The 18,742-nt window shown below is 40.9% G+C and overlaps 1 protein-coding gene across 2 annotated transcripts in view; it reads left to right on the top strand.

Annotated features, from left to right (window-relative positions):
- LRCH2 (leucine rich repeats and calponin homology domain containing 2) overlaps window positions 1-18,488 on the top strand; it is a 138,045-nt gene extending 119,557 nt beyond the window's left edge. For both annotated transcript variants that reach the window (XM_040323668.1, XM_040323666.1), the window contains 3 exons: window positions 1,592-1,729; window positions 12,745-12,822; window positions 17,457-18,488. In XM_040323668.1, coding sequence (XP_040179602.1) covers window positions 1,592-1,729; window positions 12,745-12,822; window positions 17,457-17,576 — 336 coding nt within the window. In that variant the 3' untranslated portion in view covers window positions 17,577-18,488. The remainder of the gene's footprint in view (window positions 1-1,591; window positions 1,730-12,744; window positions 12,823-17,456) is intronic.
- Window positions 18,489-18,742: the final 254 nt, after the last annotated feature.

Below are 18,742 nucleotides of genomic sequence, written 5' to 3'. Positions count from 1 at the left end.
AGGGGGAGCAGTTGGGGATGATAAAAACAGCTCAACCATGTGGCTTTTACCGTCCCTTTGTTCACTTTTCTCTGGCCGAGTGTAGGGCAGCCTATTAATTTCAGTGGGCTGTCCTACCCACCGAAAATTGTGTCGAACTGAAAATGTACCTTGCTTACCAAAGCGTACAAGTACCAGTAAGTCTGCATGTCGGGAACGCGCGCAATTTTACTTTTGTTCCCCAACACACAGCAATGTGAATAAAGCCTTAGACTGGGGTGCCTCGAGACTAAAAATACTTTTTAGGAGAGCCCTGACTGGAAAACAGTTAAAAAACACTGCTCTGCTGTACAATTAAGGTGAAAGAAATTTTGACTTGCCTGAGAATCCCATTTCTTGGTGTACTGGGACATGGGCCACCCTCCCATCTGTTCTGTATTACTCTGCATTGCTTTCTTGCTAAAAAAAATCACAAAAAGGGGGCAGAGTTTTGGGGCATACCCAAAAGCTTTGACAGTGTCCAGCTTATAACTCTGTCTCCATGAATATCCAGCCGTTGTCCTGTACTGTACTTCAAGATATGGAATTTACAGGCAAGTTAATATTTTTATTTTATTTTTGTTTTTGTGACTAGAACTTTTACTTACTGACCAAACACAAATTAAGGGCGCACAACCAATATTCTATAGCGATATACCTATAGGTAAGGTGTGAATAACGAGGTTAATCAAGCTCCAATGAATAGTCCATGTAACAAACAAATGGTTTAAAACACTAAAATTCCATTCACTAAGCGCAGGCGCCTAGTGGGAGTAGAAACAGCAGAAGAAAACAAAAAGAAGAGGAGCCTCTAAGTGTAGGAGTATGGGTTAATTTTGCCATTTGTCTTAAGTAGAGTTGAGCTCCGGCGTGTTTGCAGAGCCCACCAGGAATTCGGCACTGCGCTGTGCTAAACACAGGCAGTGAGACATTTCCCAATACAAGGCTGCAGAGATCGGGAAATGTCTCCCTGCCTATGATTAGCGCAGCGCAGTGCCGACTTCCTGGCGGGCTCTGCAGGTGGGCTTTGCGAAAGTGCCGGAGCTCATCCTTCGCCTTAAGTCATTAAATTGTGCCATACTCCTACACTTGGAGGCGCCTCTTTTTGTTTTATTTTACTGACCAGCACCCGCCCATTTTTCCTTGAGTACACAATTGTCTCCCGGGGTACATGTCCCTGTTATAAACTACAAGTCAACATGCATTCACATGTCTGAGCATCATAAAACAGCCTAGTAATGCACTAGGTCACTAGGAAATTTCGTGTTTTTTTTTTGGATACTTCACTTGTATGTGCACCCCACACGGCAAAATGATTGCAAACAAATGGAAGGTAGTAAACTAACATGCATGTATGTAAAGTATTAACATGTTATATTTTCTCTAATAAATAAGATTATTAAAAACGTTTATATGCTGTTTCACTAAGGGGGGAATTTAATGAACATTACTGTTTTTATTATTGTTTAGTTCTACTTTATGTGTTTTTCATGTGTTTTCATTGTGTATTTTCTAGAATTGCAGTTAATACAGTCCAGAGTAACAGGAGAATATCATTACACTGTTTTCACAGAATCTGGAGTCCAGGCTTAAGGTTATTTTACCAGATGACATTGGAGGAGCACTTATGGATGGTGTTGTGTTGTGCCATCTTGCTAACCATATACGACCCCGTTCAGTTGGCAGCATTCATGTTCCATCACCAGCAGTGGTAAGATATTCTGTTTATATATGTACGTGAATAGTCCACTTGCACAGGAGTTTGCACGTGGAGCTCTCTGATGTGGACCGTGACCACCTTCTCTGAGATGGCAGGCCCAGATCACCGGTTGCCGACCTGCCATCCTAGAGCATCAGTGTTTGGAATAAAGCCGGTGGTAGATGAAGCAAGTGGCTGTGCAGCAGAGCCACATAAGCTGATGCTTCCTGTATAGCGCTGACTCCTGTCACAGGCGGAGTGATATCAAATGCACTCCCGCGGGACATCAAAAGCCGGGGGTACCTGAATAGAAGACTTATTAGAGGTACGTTTATTATTAAACTCAGTGTATATATGCTTTGCAGTGGTTACTGGGCTGCTTTCAAACTGATCCACCGATGCAGCACAGTGTACCTGCGGGTTAACTCCACTGAGACAGAGCTGTTATTTCCTGCGGGTTTGGTGCGCTTTCAGAGAGTGCATCACACCTGCAGGATATCATAGAAGTCTATAGCAAAGTGCAGCTAACCTGCAGGAAAGCCACAGGTACAGTGCTCTGCACCCACGGGGTTGGGTAAACCATAGCACATCAGTATGAAAGCAGCCTTAGGCCATTTTCACACGATCGGTCGCAATCTGATCCTCTATTCAGATGTAAACGAACACAGTCCATTAACAACCGCCAACCTCCAATCCAATCTGCTAAAAAAAACAGAAGGGGATCTGTCCCCTTCCATCCGGGACAGATTGGAGGGCCCATAGAGTAGAGCGGGCTGTGTCAGTGTCTGCTCTGCATATGCAGAGCGAACACAGACCGGTCATCCACCCACTTCGCTCATTGTAGCCTGTGACTGATTACAAAGTCGCTTAAGTGGCCCTCGCTCTTCAAAAGGTTGGACACCCCTGTTAGAGACTGTCAGCAGACCATACTATATTTTTACACACTTCTTTGTAGGACCACTAATATAATGCTAAGTAAAGCACCACATATACTAAATATCTACAAAATATCTGGCCTTAAATACCTTTATATAAGAGCAGTAGTTTATATACTTTTCTATGAAGTGCTACCGCAGGTTTTGAACCACTCATTAGAAAATATATAGTTGCGCTAAACCTTGAATAACGTTAATAAATTGTGTTACTAATGGTAGTGGACAATCCTGGCGAATCTCCACTGCCCAAATCCCAACAAATTGATTAAAATAAATGTGAAAAAACATAATTCCAAAAAAACGTAATTAGTGTATAGACAAATATAGTGAATAATAATCAATCCATAGAAAATTGATCTTAAAGTGCGTGAATGATAATGCAAGTGCGCCATCAGTAAAGTGGCCACATATCATAAAGTGCAAAAAGAGTTCATATATTTTAACAATAAAGTCCACATGAATTGCGAAAATAATTCACATGTTGTAATAATAAAGTCCACCCGTGAAGATATCCAAGTGACAACCGACTGTTCCGCTGAGTGATTGACAAATGCAATCCACCACCATGGAGTAATGTAGATCTGCTTACCAGAACAATTTGGTCCCTTATGACAGAGGACCTAAGGTCACATGTAATGAATCCCAATTGGATGGTTAACCCCTATGTCTGCAGCCTCAACGATCAACACCTCTCACAGTGTTAATGGTGGAAACATATAAAAAGAAAGGAGGTGGAGCCTCGATAGTGTAAAATCCTTGATGTTTAATATATAGACAATACATAAAAACACACTCACATTATAAAAATGAAGAAGAGCCTTAAGCCTGTTGTGCTGGCCGGCCGCAAACAGGCAAACCCGTCTGTATGGAACTCGAGCAGTTGAGGGTGATGACGTCAGCACGCTGCTTGTTCCGCCCTACGCATTTCGTGATAGGTCACATCGTCTCGGGGCGTGATCAGTCGCATCGTTTCGTGATAGGTCACGAAACGTGTAGGGAGGAATGAGCGGCATGCTGACGTCATCACCCTCCACTGCTCGAGTTCCATACAGACGGATTTGCCTGATCTACATTAATCCTATGGTGGTGGATTGCACTTGTCAATCACTCAGTGGAACAGTCGGTTGTCACTTGGATATCTTCACGGGTGGACTTTATTATTACAACATGTGAATTATTTTCGCAATTCATGTGGACTTTATTGTTAAAATATATGAACTATTTTTGCACTTTATGATATGTGGCTACTTTACTGATGGCGCACTTGCATTATCATTCATGCACTTTAAGATCAATTTTCTATGGATTGATTATTAGTATACACTGTATTCACTATATTTGTCTATACACTAATTACGTTTTTTTGGAATTGTGTTTTTTCACATTTATTTTAATCAATTTGTTGGAATTTGGGTAGTGGAGATTCGCCAGGATTGTCTGCTACCAATAGTCACACAATTTATTAACATTATTCAAGGTTTAGCGCAACTATATATTTTCTATTGTTTATCCACTGTTTTATGTTTTCAGGTTAGTTGCTGCTCATAACGAGAGCTTCAGGCATTTTCTTTTGCCAATATTTGTCTCGCAGCGCAGTTTCTTTCCCCCCTTTTTTGAACCACTTATGACACTGGGAGAGTTTGGAAAAAGGTATTGGGCTTTGTATAAGCACAAATCCATGACTCTAAAGCTGAACTGTAGACGAACTGCTACAATGTACAATGTTGAATTATATAAAGGAGACTGGTTTACCTGCCAGAGTATTTTTACAGTGCCTTGAAAAATATTCACACCCCTTGAAATTGTCCACTTTTTGTCATGTTACAACCAAAAACGTAAATGTATTTTATTGGGATTTTATGTGATGGACTATCCCAAAGTGGCACACAATTGTTAAGTGGAAGGAAAATAATCAATGGTTTTCAAAAGTTTTTACTAATATATATCTGAAAAGTGTGTACATGGCCGTCCACCTAAATTGACAGGCCGGGCAAGGAGAGCATTAATCAGAGAAGCAGCCAAAAGGCCCATAGTAACTCTGGAGTAGATGCCGAGATCCACAGCTCAGGTGGGAGAATCTGTCCACAGGACAACTATTAGTCGCGCACTCCACAAATCTGGCCTTTATGGAAGAGTGACAATAAGAAAGCCGTTGTAAAAAGAAAACCATAAGAAGTTTTGTTTGCAGTTTGAAAGAAGCCATGTGGGGGACACAGAAAACATGTGGAAGAAGGTGCTCTGGTCAGATGAGGCCAAAATTGTACTTTTTGGCCTAAATGCAAAACGCTATGTGGTGGAAATCTAACACTGCACACCATCCCCACCGTGAAACATGGTGGTGGTAGCATCATGAATAGGGAATGCTTTTCTTCAGCAGGGATAGGGAAGCTGGTCAGAGTTGATGGGAAGATGGATGGAGCCAAATACAGGCAATCTTACATGAAAAAAAACGGGGTGGAGGTTCACCTTCCAGCAGGACAATGACCCTAAACATACAGCTACAATGGAATGGTTTCGATCAGCGGTCTAGTAACTGTGGCCCTCCAGTTGTTCAGGAACTACAATTCCCATCGTCAGGACTCGCATTTGAGATGCAATTCATTTGAATGACACCTAAAATCGTGTTGCGGGTCTGCCGCCCAAAAGTAGCTCCTGAACTTTTTTGGGGTGACATGCTTCACGCATTGCGGGTTACCACGATTTATTGCGCAAGACCCGCATTGCAATTTTAGGTGTCATTCGGATGAATTGCATCATCACCATCATCACCATGAGCCATTGCAAGGCTGGCAGTTACAAGCATGACTCCCACAGGCAGAGAAATTATGGGACTTGTAGTTTTGCAACAGCTGGCGGGCCAGTTCATGAACTGCGTCAGATTGGCTCTCCTGGACGAAATCCTATATATATATATATATATATATATATATATATATATATATATATATATATATATATATATATATATATATATATCTCTCTATTTGTGGGAAAAAAGGACACAAATTTTGTTTGGGTAAAGCATTGCATGACCGTGCAATTATCAGTTAAAGTCACGCAGTGCCAAATTAATACAACTTGGTACTCAGGCTGCCCTTCGGTCTGTGATTGGAGAGAAGCATCAATAGAGCTCTAATTTGCTCAAACTGCTGCTCATCCCTCTTCCAGACTATGTAGGGGATTACAGAAGTGTTATGGGGACATAGCCTGAGTTTAGCTACACTACAGCAGTCAGAACCTGCTGTAGACGATCCACTCACGACTCACAAGTTTCTATAGGTACAAATGTTTGATGTTTGCACTATGTCGCAGGGCAGGCCCTTTCTAATGCTTCAGTGTTAATGCAATGTTGAAAAAGTAAAATTAAGTTGTCTGGTGGAGCCTACATACAATTTTAGCACATTCTTGGGATAGCTGTACTTCAAATTGTATTGGAACCAATGTAAAGCATGTGTGCTGCTGCATGATGAATAGAAGTTAAAAAAATAACTGGTTGGAGTAGTTTTTTGTTGTATTTTGAAACTGAATTTAGATGGTTCAGCAGTTTTTTACATCACCTTCCACTTCATGTTGTGTGAGAGAACCTGTGAACTACTGTGGCTTCACATTCACACATCCAAACGGATTCTGAAACCGGCCATAGATGGAGTAATTTTCTTTCCTGCAACCACAGGAAAATAGCTTGATTCTCCTATCGGCACAGGCAATAATCACATGGAAAATCTGACAGGCAGGCTGCTGAACCGGGCAAGATTCAAACCGTCTATGGCCAGCTTAATTTATCTAGTAGATTTGTTGTTGAATTTACAAATGAAAACGAAATTTACCTATCTATTACTGATTGTATAAAACATTGTTCAATATTACACACAGTACCAGTGGATCCAAAGTGTAAGGCATTTAATGCAGACTACCAAGACTAAATTAGCGTTTCATGTCCTTTCATAACAGCACATGTAGTAAACCAAACATACTCTGGTTCCTGACCTACAGTGCACTTACGTTTCTACTTTAAATAGCTCTTATGTGCAAGCATCATAGTTAGTATTCAGGTTATTTCTGTGCCCTAGAATCCCTTGGACTTCAAGCCAAGTTCTTCATGGATGGGGCCTTGAATACTGTCCTAGATCAGAATAAGCCACACCCTTCCAGCTCTAAGCCCTATTAAAGAGGACTTCTGCAAAGAGGAGCTGTTGCCACGATTGTCTAGGGGGAGCCTAAAATTAATGTCTGCAAGGTAGACAGACCGAATAGTGTAATGATTCTGTTAAAAAAAAAGAGTAAATACCTATCACCTCCGGCGTTCTAGTTTCTGTTCTCTCATTCACTTCCTGGTTTGTGGCGCTCGTTCATGTAAGACCTACATTTCCCAGTATGCATTGCGGGAAGCCCAGTAATTCACACCTCCTTGAAGTCTCTAACACGTAGAGAGCGTCCTGCCGCACAGATGTAGTTCCCAGGAGGGGGTGAGCACGTCACTGACCACCGCAGTAAAGCCTCCCTTTACGGTGGTGAGTAACAATCAGACAAGTAGGAAGTGAACAGAGAAGAAATAGAGCAACTTCTGAGCAAAAACAAACAATGAGGAAGTGAAAAGAGCAATGTCTGCAGGTAAAGGATGCTTATTATGAAAACATTTTTTTTCCTTTACAACCCCTTAAATAATAGTTCAAAATAATTATTGAGCTTTGAGCCTTCACACATCAAATCGGCCCAATTCCTGCACTATAGACTTTAGATAACCCCATTTCCTGCACCTTCACACCTCAGATCAGTGCCAACTCCTGCACCTTCACACCCCAGATCAGCCCTATTCCTGCACCTTCCCATCTCAGATCAGCCCCAATTCCTGCACCTTCACACCTCAGACCACCCCAGTTCCTGCACCATCACATCTCACATCACACAAATTCATGCACCTTCACATTTTGGATCAGTCCAATTCTTGCACCTCTGAATTGGTAGTTCCCAATAGCTGGTTAATTACCAGTCCAAAATAAGAGCAGGCAGCTTGAAGTGTCTGACTCAACACCAGTACCAGATCTAGCCTGTCTGATTTGGGGGTTGCAGTAAAAAATGCCAGCAGTGCAGGGGACAGAAGTTAGTAGGGCAGAGGACTGGGGTCAGCACGGCATGGGTCAGCATGGCATGGCTCAACTGCAGCTGGCTTTGCTGATGCGTGGGAGGTGAGTGTCCCAAGCACCCCCCGCGTGCCAGCCTAATGTGGCTGCATACCATACCTGACACGTGTGTCGGGGGTTGCTGACCCCTGGTCTAAACTTTGCAGGAGCCAAGGCCCCATGTACAGCCTTGGACTTTAATCCAAAGGACTCCATTGGGTACGACTTGGTGGGGTATATAGATATGTGCGGGCATCACAGGGTATCGGCACCATATCACTGATACATTTTAGGCAGGGTCAGTTTTTTGCTTCTTTTATAGCAATCTCTCCCTAATTATTAAGTCTCATGTGATTTGTTAAAGACGATGGGGTGCTGATAGGCCCTCTTTGTAAAACTCTCCTCCTGTGTGTTTTAGTTTTGCTTTGCAACTTAGGGCTTGACTTCTATGATGTCATTAAAATTTTTACAGACGTTTTTTTCAATAATCCTCGTAATGATCTATCTGTGTGCAGTTACTAAAAATATGCTACACATTCTTTCTCTTTTATGGGTCTCATGTGGCTCAAAGCAGTGGTGGTCTGTCTTTATTATTCTGATGAAGGTGGAAGAAAAAATAGTGTAGACATCCCAGCAAAACATTACATGCATAACGCCTTCACAGCTTTACCAAGTAAATTAGTTATTTGGAAAACTGATTAGAAAGCAACATTTTAAAAGAAAGCACCAGACCTGTGACTGTGCAAAGGATCATTGGTTCAGTTACTGGAAGAAAACAATAAACCTTCTGTCACAGATCCTTAGATCTGCAACTGATGAATGCAGAATAAACAGTTTACAGTGCTTCAAATTCCCTCTCAAAGCAGGCATTCCTTCACAGAGTTTGGTATAGGCTTTCTATTACATGTTTAACTTTTATGAATATGAAGCTTTAACAAAGTAAATAGTTTCAGATATTCTGGGGAAACATGATCCTAAAGGAGCAGTAGCTCAAAAATGAAAAGCTTGTCAAAGTGGACACATTGTTATAGAGGAACCAGTCAGTTCAATCCAAAAGTCTGTTACTGAAATTATATCATAGTTCCTACTATGTGCCATTTTCTTTCCCTGATCAAAATTGACTAGATTTACTGGTGGAAAAAGCCTTTACTCCCCATTGCAGATGCTGTGGCTGTCTGGAGCCCAACTTGGTACTACTGTGCCTACACAAGCGCATTCTGTATAAATGAATGGGGCTGTCTGGCTCTTCTGCCTGTAGGCCTAAAATGCCAATGGGGACAAATAAATACACATAGTAGTCACTGTCTTTTCATTTTATTTACTCATTTAAAATAGTGGTCATTAAAGAAGAGGCAAGTTTCTAAATCCAGTGTTGCAAGCCATTCTCCAGGTTTTACAGGCTGCATTCTAGTAGCTTCCCTTACATTGCATCTGAAAAAAGTTCCACAGACCAGTTCAGTGCACTACTAGTCCCCACTTTCAGAAATGTCCGTCAGGAATTTCAGCAAGATTCAAATGGCTATCAGTATGCAACAGGAATCATGCAGCCTCCAGTAGAGATCTGGGGAGATCCAGTACGCTCAAATGACAAAAGAATAGTAGAGTGAGATCCTCATTAGCATAGTAAGAATTATTTATTGAACAATTAAACTAGCACACTTACATGTAGGATTTTTGACATTCAGCACAAGGATTGCATGTGGACAGTGCAAAGCTGTTATTGATGTGCATTGGTAGCTTTTGCTTCACAAGCCAGCATAGGGAACCAGATTTGACGGCTGTCAAAAAGCCGCCAAAGCCTGTGGCAACCTCTGTGATACTGAAAGGATGGACCGGTGCAAGGGGGTGGTAACGTGTTTCAAAGTAACAGTCCTTTTTTGTCAAAAAAAGTTTTACATTAGATCTAAAAAGCTTTGATTTCGATGTCCAAAACAATCCTTCCTGGGTAAATTGTGTGCATTGTAAATATGTTTGCAGAATTCATTGCAGGGTCCATAATATTTTGCCCCTTGATGCTGCTGTGATTGTTTTAGTTGCCAGGATAGGGACACATTTTTTGGCAGTGTTAGAAGATGCTAGCAGATTGTCATTGAAGACTGTATATGAAGTTCCAATTATGTATACGTGCATATACATGTGTGTGCATCTGGAAAGTATTCATAGCGCTTCACTTTTTCAGGATTTTGTTATGTTACAGCCTTATTCCAAAATGGATTACATTAGTTATTTTCCTCAAAATTCTCCAAACAATACCCCATAATGACAACGTGAAAGAAGTTTGAAATTTTTGCAAATTTATTAAAAATGAAAACAATCCCATGTACATAAGTATTCACAGCCTTTGCTCGATACTTTGTTGAAGAACCTTTGGTACAAATTACAACCTCAAATCTTTTTGAGTATGATACTACAAGCTTGGCACATCTATTTTTGGGCACTTTCTCCAATTCTTTGCAGGACCTCTCAAGCTTCATCAGGTTGGATGGGGAGCATCGGTGCACAGCCATTTTCAGATCTTTCCAGAGATTTTTAATGGGGTTTAAGTCTGGGCTCTGGCTGGGCCACTCAAGGAAAGGAGATTCGCAGAGTTGTCCCATAGCCACTCCTTTGTTATTTTGGCTGTGTGCTTAGGGTCATTGTACTGTTGGAAGATGAACCTTAGCCCCAGTCTGTGGTTCAGAGTGCTCTGGAGTAGGTTTTCATCAAGGATGTCTCTGAATAATGCTGCATTCATCTTTCAATCCTGACTAGTCTCCCAGTTCCTGCTGCTGAAAAACATCCCCACTGTATGATGCCACCGCCATGCTTCACTGTAGGGATGGTATTAGCCAGACGATGAGCGGTGCCTGGTTTCCTTCAGAGATGACACAAGTTCAATCTTTGTTTCATCAGACCAGACAATTGTTTGTTTCTCATGGTCTTTGAGTCCTTTTAGGTGCCTGTTGGCAAACTCCAGGTGGGCTGTCATGTGCCTTTTACTGGGGAGAGGTTTCTGTCTGGCCACTCTACCATACAGGCCTGATTGGTGGAGTGCTGCAGAGATTGTTGTTCTTCTGGAAGGTCAATTTGGCCTGGTCGCCTGCTCTAGGAAGAGCCCTGGTGGTTCCAAACTTCTTCTGTTTACGGATGACAGAGGCCACTGTGCTCATTGGGACATCCAATGCTGCAGACATTTTTCTGTACCCTTCCCCAGATCTGTGCCTCAATACAATCCTGTCTCGGAGGTCTACAGGAAATTCCTTGGATTTCATGGCTTGGTTTGTGCTCTGACATGCACAGTTAACTGTGGGACCTTATATAGACAGGTGTGTGCCTTTCCAATCATGTCCAATTAACTGACTTTACCACAGGTAGATTCCAAGTTGTAGAAACATCTCAAGGATGATCAGTGGAAGCAGGATGCACCTGAGCTCAGTTTTGAGTGTCATGGCAAAGGCTGTGAATACTTGTGTACATGTGATTTTCTTTATTTTAATACATTTGCAAAGATTCCAAACAAACTGCTTTCATGTTGTCATTATGGAGTATTGTTTGATAGAATTTTGAGGAGAATAATGAATTGAATCCATTTTGGAATAAGACTGTAACATAACAAAATGTGGAAAACGTGCAGCGCTGTGAATACTTTTCCAGATGCACTGTATATATCTTGTCTATGTAGAATGTTTTATGTGAGCTGTTCCTTGAGGCAAAAGGAGGCTTACTAGTGGCAGTTGTCCAGGATTTGACTGGACTTGACATTCGTAGTAAATGACTTCCTTTGGTATTAGAGAACATGAAGTACTTTTACTGTAATCAGGGAGATTTATGGGGTGTAACATGGACTAAGTGTTGGATGTTGTGAGACAGATGTATTCTAGCAAATTGATAAGATGCCCATCTTCCTGTTTAAAAGTAACTCTATCAGTATAAAACATTTACCTGACCACATCTTGGGGGCATCTGTGTTTTAAATGATGCAAGCACAGAGATAAAACTGACATGGATTACAAGCTGTGCCAGATTGCAGACCTGAATACAGATAATAAATTAAGAAACACGTATGGATTTGTACAAGATTGGGACATAATTCTAAACCAGGTTTGATTTTAACCACAAAATGCAATTGAAAAACAGAAAGGCAGTACAAACAAATCTACATCTTTTATACTTTTAACAGGTGCAGCTTGAGGAAATTTCATAACAAATGAGTAAACCAATATTAAGATGTAATCTACTCCCATCATGCAATGCCTGGGTCTAGCTATTATTTGTTGGGTCTCTAGACATTGTCAAGTGATGACATGGCTCTTTGTAAACTTCGAAGCATGGTGTTTTGCTGTCACGTGAGGGGAATGAGTGCCAGGGGATTGTTGCAAAAACACTAGGAAGGCGAGAATAACTGAGCTGGTGGGTGGATTGTAAAATAAATTCTGTCTTTTTGCCCAGAGTGGGCAAGTTGACAGAGTCTCTCTTTAAAATCCTAAAGGAGATGGGCTTTGTCAGTGTGGATATAAATCTATTGATTGTGGATTTCAAAGCTGGCCATATATGGAGCAACTTTCAGTCCGTTCCTGATAAACTGACCAGATTCGCTCAGTGGGTTAGCCGCTTCCTTTCCAGCATCCCTAGATTGATCATTTTCCACCCAGCTCCTTCGGTTTATGTTTTTTTATGAACAATGCCTGCATCTAATCAGATGCAGGCACCGTTCTGGTATTTTGAGAGCTGGCAGGGATGGCTGTAAAATACAATTGCCATGGCAGTAGATTTGTCCATTTATACTGTGTAGCATGGATCCGGGAATCTGATAAGATTTTTGTATGGACATTTTAGAGATTTCTGTGGACAGTTAAGGATCCACTGTTTCACTCTTCTTAAGAAGGGTGTTTTTATTTTACTGTGTATGTTTTGTGTGTACGTTTGTGTGTTTTTTTAAATCAGTATTATGTATTTCCAAATTAACTGTATGTGGTCATTGTATGTGTTTTAGCCTAAACTCAGCATGGCAAAATGCAGGCGCAATGTGGAAAACTTTTTGGATGCATGTAAAAAACTTGGAGTTCCACAGGTGAGTCTCGTTTTCATACTTGGGTTACAAATACAGATTATTTATCAGTTTTACTGTCAGTGGAGTGTTGTAATCATTTCAGCAGTTTAGCTTTCAGCATGCATACTAGTTTTTAGTACATTTCACCCTCTCTGCCCAGCTCTGGTATCCCTTTTAAGTGGGTTTATGATTAGCTGTCACAGGGGTCACCTGATCGGGAGACCATCCTGCCGCCTCCCATCCGTATCAAGAGACCAAGTGCAGTCAATGATGGCTTGGCCACTATACTGGGATTGTGCAGTGCGCATACTCTTAGTACAGAAACCTCAGCTGTGCTTGGACACATATATGCATTACATGGGCAGCAAGAGGTTACTTTTTTAATGTGTGAGGCTTTCTAGAGTGTTTGTCGAGTTTGGTCAATTTAGCTGTTCTCTATCACTCTGATCTTTATTTTGGTTACTTGTGTTTTCTATTTCCTTTTATTTATTTTTTGTTTAAATCAGAGCATGCACTGAAATGCAAGGTATGCTTATTTCCCAAGGTTTTTTCCCTCCCCCGTGCCAAAATGCTGAATTACAATTACAAAACAAAATGACCCCCACTTTCTCCTGCAGCTACTGGATGAGGGTAGTGTCACCATTCTTCCAGTGAGATCCTGTGGAATACTGAATAGCACAAATCCAGCAAAAAAAAAAAAAGCGCTTTTACACTGTACTGGAGTGTCATCACATATGTTTTGGGCTATTCAACATGCCTTAGGATCGATCACTTGTCAGTTGGCCACGGTGACATTGCGTTGTATGACAAAATACCAGAAAAAATCCTAATATGGTTCTGATCCTAGCGCTCTATGGTGAAAAACAATTGAAGCAGTATAGCAGCTATTATAAAATAAAGTAAATTAAGTCAAATATGTCTCATTGATAATAATAAAACATTAACAGCGCTATAGCTGCTATACTGCTTCAATTGTTTTTCACCATAGAGCGCTAGGATCAGAACCATCTTAGGATTTTTATTGGTATTTTGTCATACAACGCAATGTCACCGTGGCCAACTAAAGAAATGCAGAGCTTTATAATCCTGGGCCTTCTGAATAGTGTATATGTTTGCACAACATAAGTGCACATTATGGAAGATTTATCTGGAAAAGTGCAACATTTTTATGGCCAGTCAAGCTTTAAAAAAAAAAAAAAAACTTGTTATTTTACGTCTTACCTCTGGCATTTTTTTTACTGCAGAAAATGACCCCACTATCCTTCAGAAGTGATCAATCCTAAGGCATGTTGAATAGCCCAAAACATATGTGATGACACTCCAGTACAGTGTAAAAGCACTTTTTTTTTGCTGGATTTGTGCTATTCAGTATTCCACAGGATCTCACTCGAAGAATGGTGATGCTACCCTCATCCAGTAGCTGCAGGAGAAAGTGGGAGTCATTTTGTTTTGTAATTGTAATTCAGCATTTTGGCACGGGGAGGGAAAAAACCTTGGGAAATAAGCATACCTTGCATTTCAGTGCATGCTCTGATTTAAACCAAAAAAAGAAAATAGAAAACACTTGTTTCTCTGACAGATGAAATAAAGGTGTAGGTGTCTTCCTCAGCAGATTTACACAAACCAAAATAAGAAAGGGCTACTTACCAGATCCGTAGGATCCCTATCACAGAGATCAAGCGGGCTCAGCACAACACTCCTCACCTGGTTGAAAAGCTTACCGATCTCCTCTTCTGCTAGCAGTCTGGGGATACTACGCCAATCGCCTGCAGATTCCTTCTAGGAGTAATACACCTCAGGGTGTTTTGTGGAAGCATGTTGGTAAAGGAAGAAAAAAGTGCTTCATGGTGCAGTATGTTTTAAAAAAACATCTTTAATTCCGCTCGCTGGATAAAGCTGACCTCATAAAAGCTTCAATAGTTACAAAGTATCCGATAAGCATTTGAAAAAACAAACAAACCAGCCACGGTTCGAGCCAGCCAGCTGGGGGCGTGGTGACGTAAGTTGCTATCGCTCCACCCGACGCTGCGTTTCTTCCTAATGGGCATTGGCTGGGAAAGGATGCCCATTAGGGAGAAACGCAGCGTCGGGTGGAGCCATAGCAACTGACGTCACCATGCCGCGGCTGGTTTGTTTGTTTTTTCAAATGCTTCTTATCGGATACTTTGTAACTATTGAAGCTTTTATGATGTCAGCTTTATCCAGCGAGTGGAATTAAAGATTTTTTTTTAAAACATACTGCACCATGAAGCACTTTTTTCTTCCTTTACCAACACGCTTCCACAATACACCCTGAGGTTGATCCTACTCCTAGAAGGAATCTGCAGGTGATTGGCGTAGTATCCCCAGACTGCTAGCAGAAGAGGAGATCGGGAAGCTTTTCAACCAGCTGAGAAGTGTTGTGCTGAGCCTGCTTGATCTCTGTGATAGGGATCCTACGGATCTGGTAAGCAGCCCTTTCTTACTTTGGTTTGTGGAAATCTGCTGAGGAAGACACCTACACCTTTATTTCACCTGTCAGAGGAACAAGTCCGTATTGGAGTTCCTATAATCGTGTGTTTATTGAAAGGACACTGTTTTTATTGTGAATTCCGCTATTGGAATAAGGACACTTTTTGCAATTTTCATTGTCTTTATTTGGTTGCGCATTTTTTAAAAAAAATTCAAAGATGATAGGTATCTATTTATATCTAACATGTCATGCTTTAAAATTGCGCACCCTCGTGGAGTGGCACCAAACTTCGGTATGTAAAAATCTCCATAGGCAATGCTTTAAAACTTTTTACAGGTCGCCTGTTTAGAGTTACAGAGGAGGGCTTGGGATAGAATTGTAGCTCCCGCTCTAACATTTTTTTTATATCACTTTTATTCCTATTGCAAAGAATGTAAACATCCCTTGTAATAAGAAGGTCCTCTTTACAGTGAGATTTGGGGTCTATAAGTCCCCAGATATTGCCTCCAGCCTGGAAAGACTGCAATAAAAAAACAAAAAAAAAATCTTATGCCCTGTACACACGATCGGTCAATCCAATGAGAACGGTCTGATGGATTTTTCCATCAGTTAACCGATGAAGCTGACTGATGATCGGTCGTGCCTACACACCATCAGTTAAAAAAACGATCGTGTCAGAACGCAGTGACGTAAAACACGACGACGTGCTGAAAAAAATTAAGTCCAATGCTTCCAAGCATGTGTCGACTTGATTCTGAGCATGCGTGGATTTTTGACCGATGGACATGCCTACAAATGATCATTTTTTTTCTGTCGGTTAGGTATCCATCGGTTAAATTTAAAACAAGATTGAATTTTTTTAACCGATTGATAAATAACCAATGGGGCCTACACACGATCGGTTTGGTCTGATGAAAACGGTCCATCAGACCGTTCTCATCGGATTGACCTATCATGTGTACGTGGCATTAGCCTTTCCAACCGAATACACTGAAGTGTTTACGACTGTCGGCCCAGACGTGAGTTCATAACATCGTTCCCGGCCTCCGAAGGTCATATAGACTGTTGGGGACCATCTGGTCGCAGTATCCTCTATGATGGTCTTCCACTGCCAGCAGATTCCTTCCCTGGCTCGCAAACCGCACCGCTGAGATGGTAAAAGCACTTGAGGGCATCGGTATAGGGGGCACGTCCCCTTCCACCGCCTGTAAAAACAATTGAGTGGTTGAACAGCTGTTTGTTTTCACAGTGCAGGAAATCATCGGCAGTAAAGAATGATATATGAATGATGCCTGTAGCTGCAGGCATCATTAAGATATACCCACTCAAAGCCCAAACACAGGAAGGAGTTAACCAGCTGATTACATTAGCACACACCCTGCATCATCCACCCACAGCTGGTCAACTTGTTTCTATGTAATGACCTAAAGTCTGTCCAGGAAGTAAGGCAGAAGTAATAGATGAGTGTTTTTAAACAGCTATGAAGAGAAGTGAAGTAAGCATGTGTAGAATATAAATGGAAAGCAAAATAAGAACGTTAATGCTATATTGGTACATAGGGTGGCTGGAATTTTAAAGAAAAAAAAAAGGTGAACAAAGGTAATCTTGGCCTTTAAGCTCTGATGAAGGATGAGTGTTTTTCTCTTTTAAAACACATTAAAATTATTCTGCTATGAATTAGTTTGATCATTAAACTACCTTGGACTCTTGGAAGTTTGGCACTCTCATCGGATTATATGTGTGCCAATCCTAATTTTTGTCCAATCTCCACTCCAACAGGGCATGTTGGGTGGTGGTTAAGGATGAGCTTTGGCGTGTTCGCATAGAACACGTGCAGAGCCCGCCAGGAAGTGTACACGGCGCTGCGCTAATAACAGCCAGGGAGACATTTCACGATTCCTGCAGCCGAGCATCGGGACAATGTCTCCCTGACTGTGATTAGCACAGCGCCGTACACACTTCCTGGCGGGCTCTGCACGTGTTCTATGCGAACACGCCAGAGCTCATCCTTAGTGGTGGTGAAGGGAAGGGACCAGGGGTTCTTACATTAGAACACCACACTGTCCTCTAACGGGGCAACGTTTTTAAACGCTTATTTGAATTTTCGAGTTTTAGAATTCAGACTTTGTATGCCCGCCCTCCATTTCTGTCATGATCACTTGAGATTTCATAGTACATTATTTGTCTTTTGTTTGCTTTGCAGGACAAGCTGTGTTTACCCCACCACATCCTAGAAGAGAGGGGATTGGTAAAAGTTGGAATCACCGTTCAGGCACTGCTAGAACTTCCACTGCTGAGAGCTTCACACCTTTCTTCAGTTTAAGCCCAAATTTAGTACGGACACTAAGGACGTGATCTCAAGCCTCAAGTCTGGACTGTTCTGAGATCCGCTCTTCCGAAGCTATGTTAGCCCTAAAAGGGAATTGTGCACACCTGCTGTATTATCACTATTTCTAGTGAACCACAGTGGTATATTTTTAGACATTTAACATATTTTAAATTATTTCTGTCTGTGAAATGAATCTGTAAGAGGTGTCTTTTTCTGCATGTTTGTGTGTTTATGAATATATGACATATTCATAAATACACAGTTTTAACACCATGAAAAGCCACCTTAAAGTGAACCTGTTAGTTCTGGCCATAATATTCCCTTGTATAGAGCATAATGCCCTTTGCAGTCAAGCAAATGCACAGCAGTTTTTGGACCAGTGTTCTCATCAAAGGGAACATGTTAGAATTTATCAGCTTAGCCTTGAAGTTTTGTATAAAACATGTCTAGAAAAGTGGGGGATAAAGTTGGCCTGTAAAAGAAGAAGCTCCATTACTTACCTTTCCTGGGGTGGTGTGTTGAAAGAAATGCACTTTTATTGAAGGACATGTTACCATAAACTCCAGGACATGTCGTATACCAGCAACACTCAGAGCTCTTCAATAGAGCAAATGTTTCACACACCCCTGCCAGAAAGGTAGGTATAAAGCTTTTTTTTTTTTTTTTTAACAGTCGGAAACTGACAACTTCTTATTTTCGCCCAATCATAAAGTGCTCTATGCAAAATATAAAGGGCTACTCTGACTGAAACTGACAGATTCTTTTTTGATTTCTTATAATATAGTGCTGTAGAACAATGTAAATAATTTAATCTAGTCCTTGTAGTTAATTTTTCACCAGTGAAATCAGTTTAAAAATTATTAGTTTTGAGGTATTATTTATTGCACTTACAGTAATTTATATGTATGTGTGTGTATATATATATATATATATATATATATATATATATATATATATATATATAGTCTTATTTTAATTTTTTTGGCATCCTGGGTATTTTAAGTTTTGTGATTTTAGTGACTGCAAAAAAAGGAAACTGACCTAATTTCTCTGGGTTTTATATATGTATATATTTGTAATTTTTTTTTAGTATTATTTTTATAATCTGAGTTGGTGCCAAAATATGTTTTTTTTTTTTTTTCTTCTTCTGTTGTAGACTG

The sequence above is a fragment of the Rana temporaria genome, chromosome 9 (assembly GCF_905171775.1).
Source record: "Rana temporaria chromosome 9, aRanTem1.1, whole genome shotgun sequence".
Lineage (NCBI taxonomy): Eukaryota > Metazoa > Chordata > Amphibia > Anura > Ranidae > Rana > Rana temporaria.
This window is presented reverse-complemented; position numbering and strand designations above follow the sequence as displayed.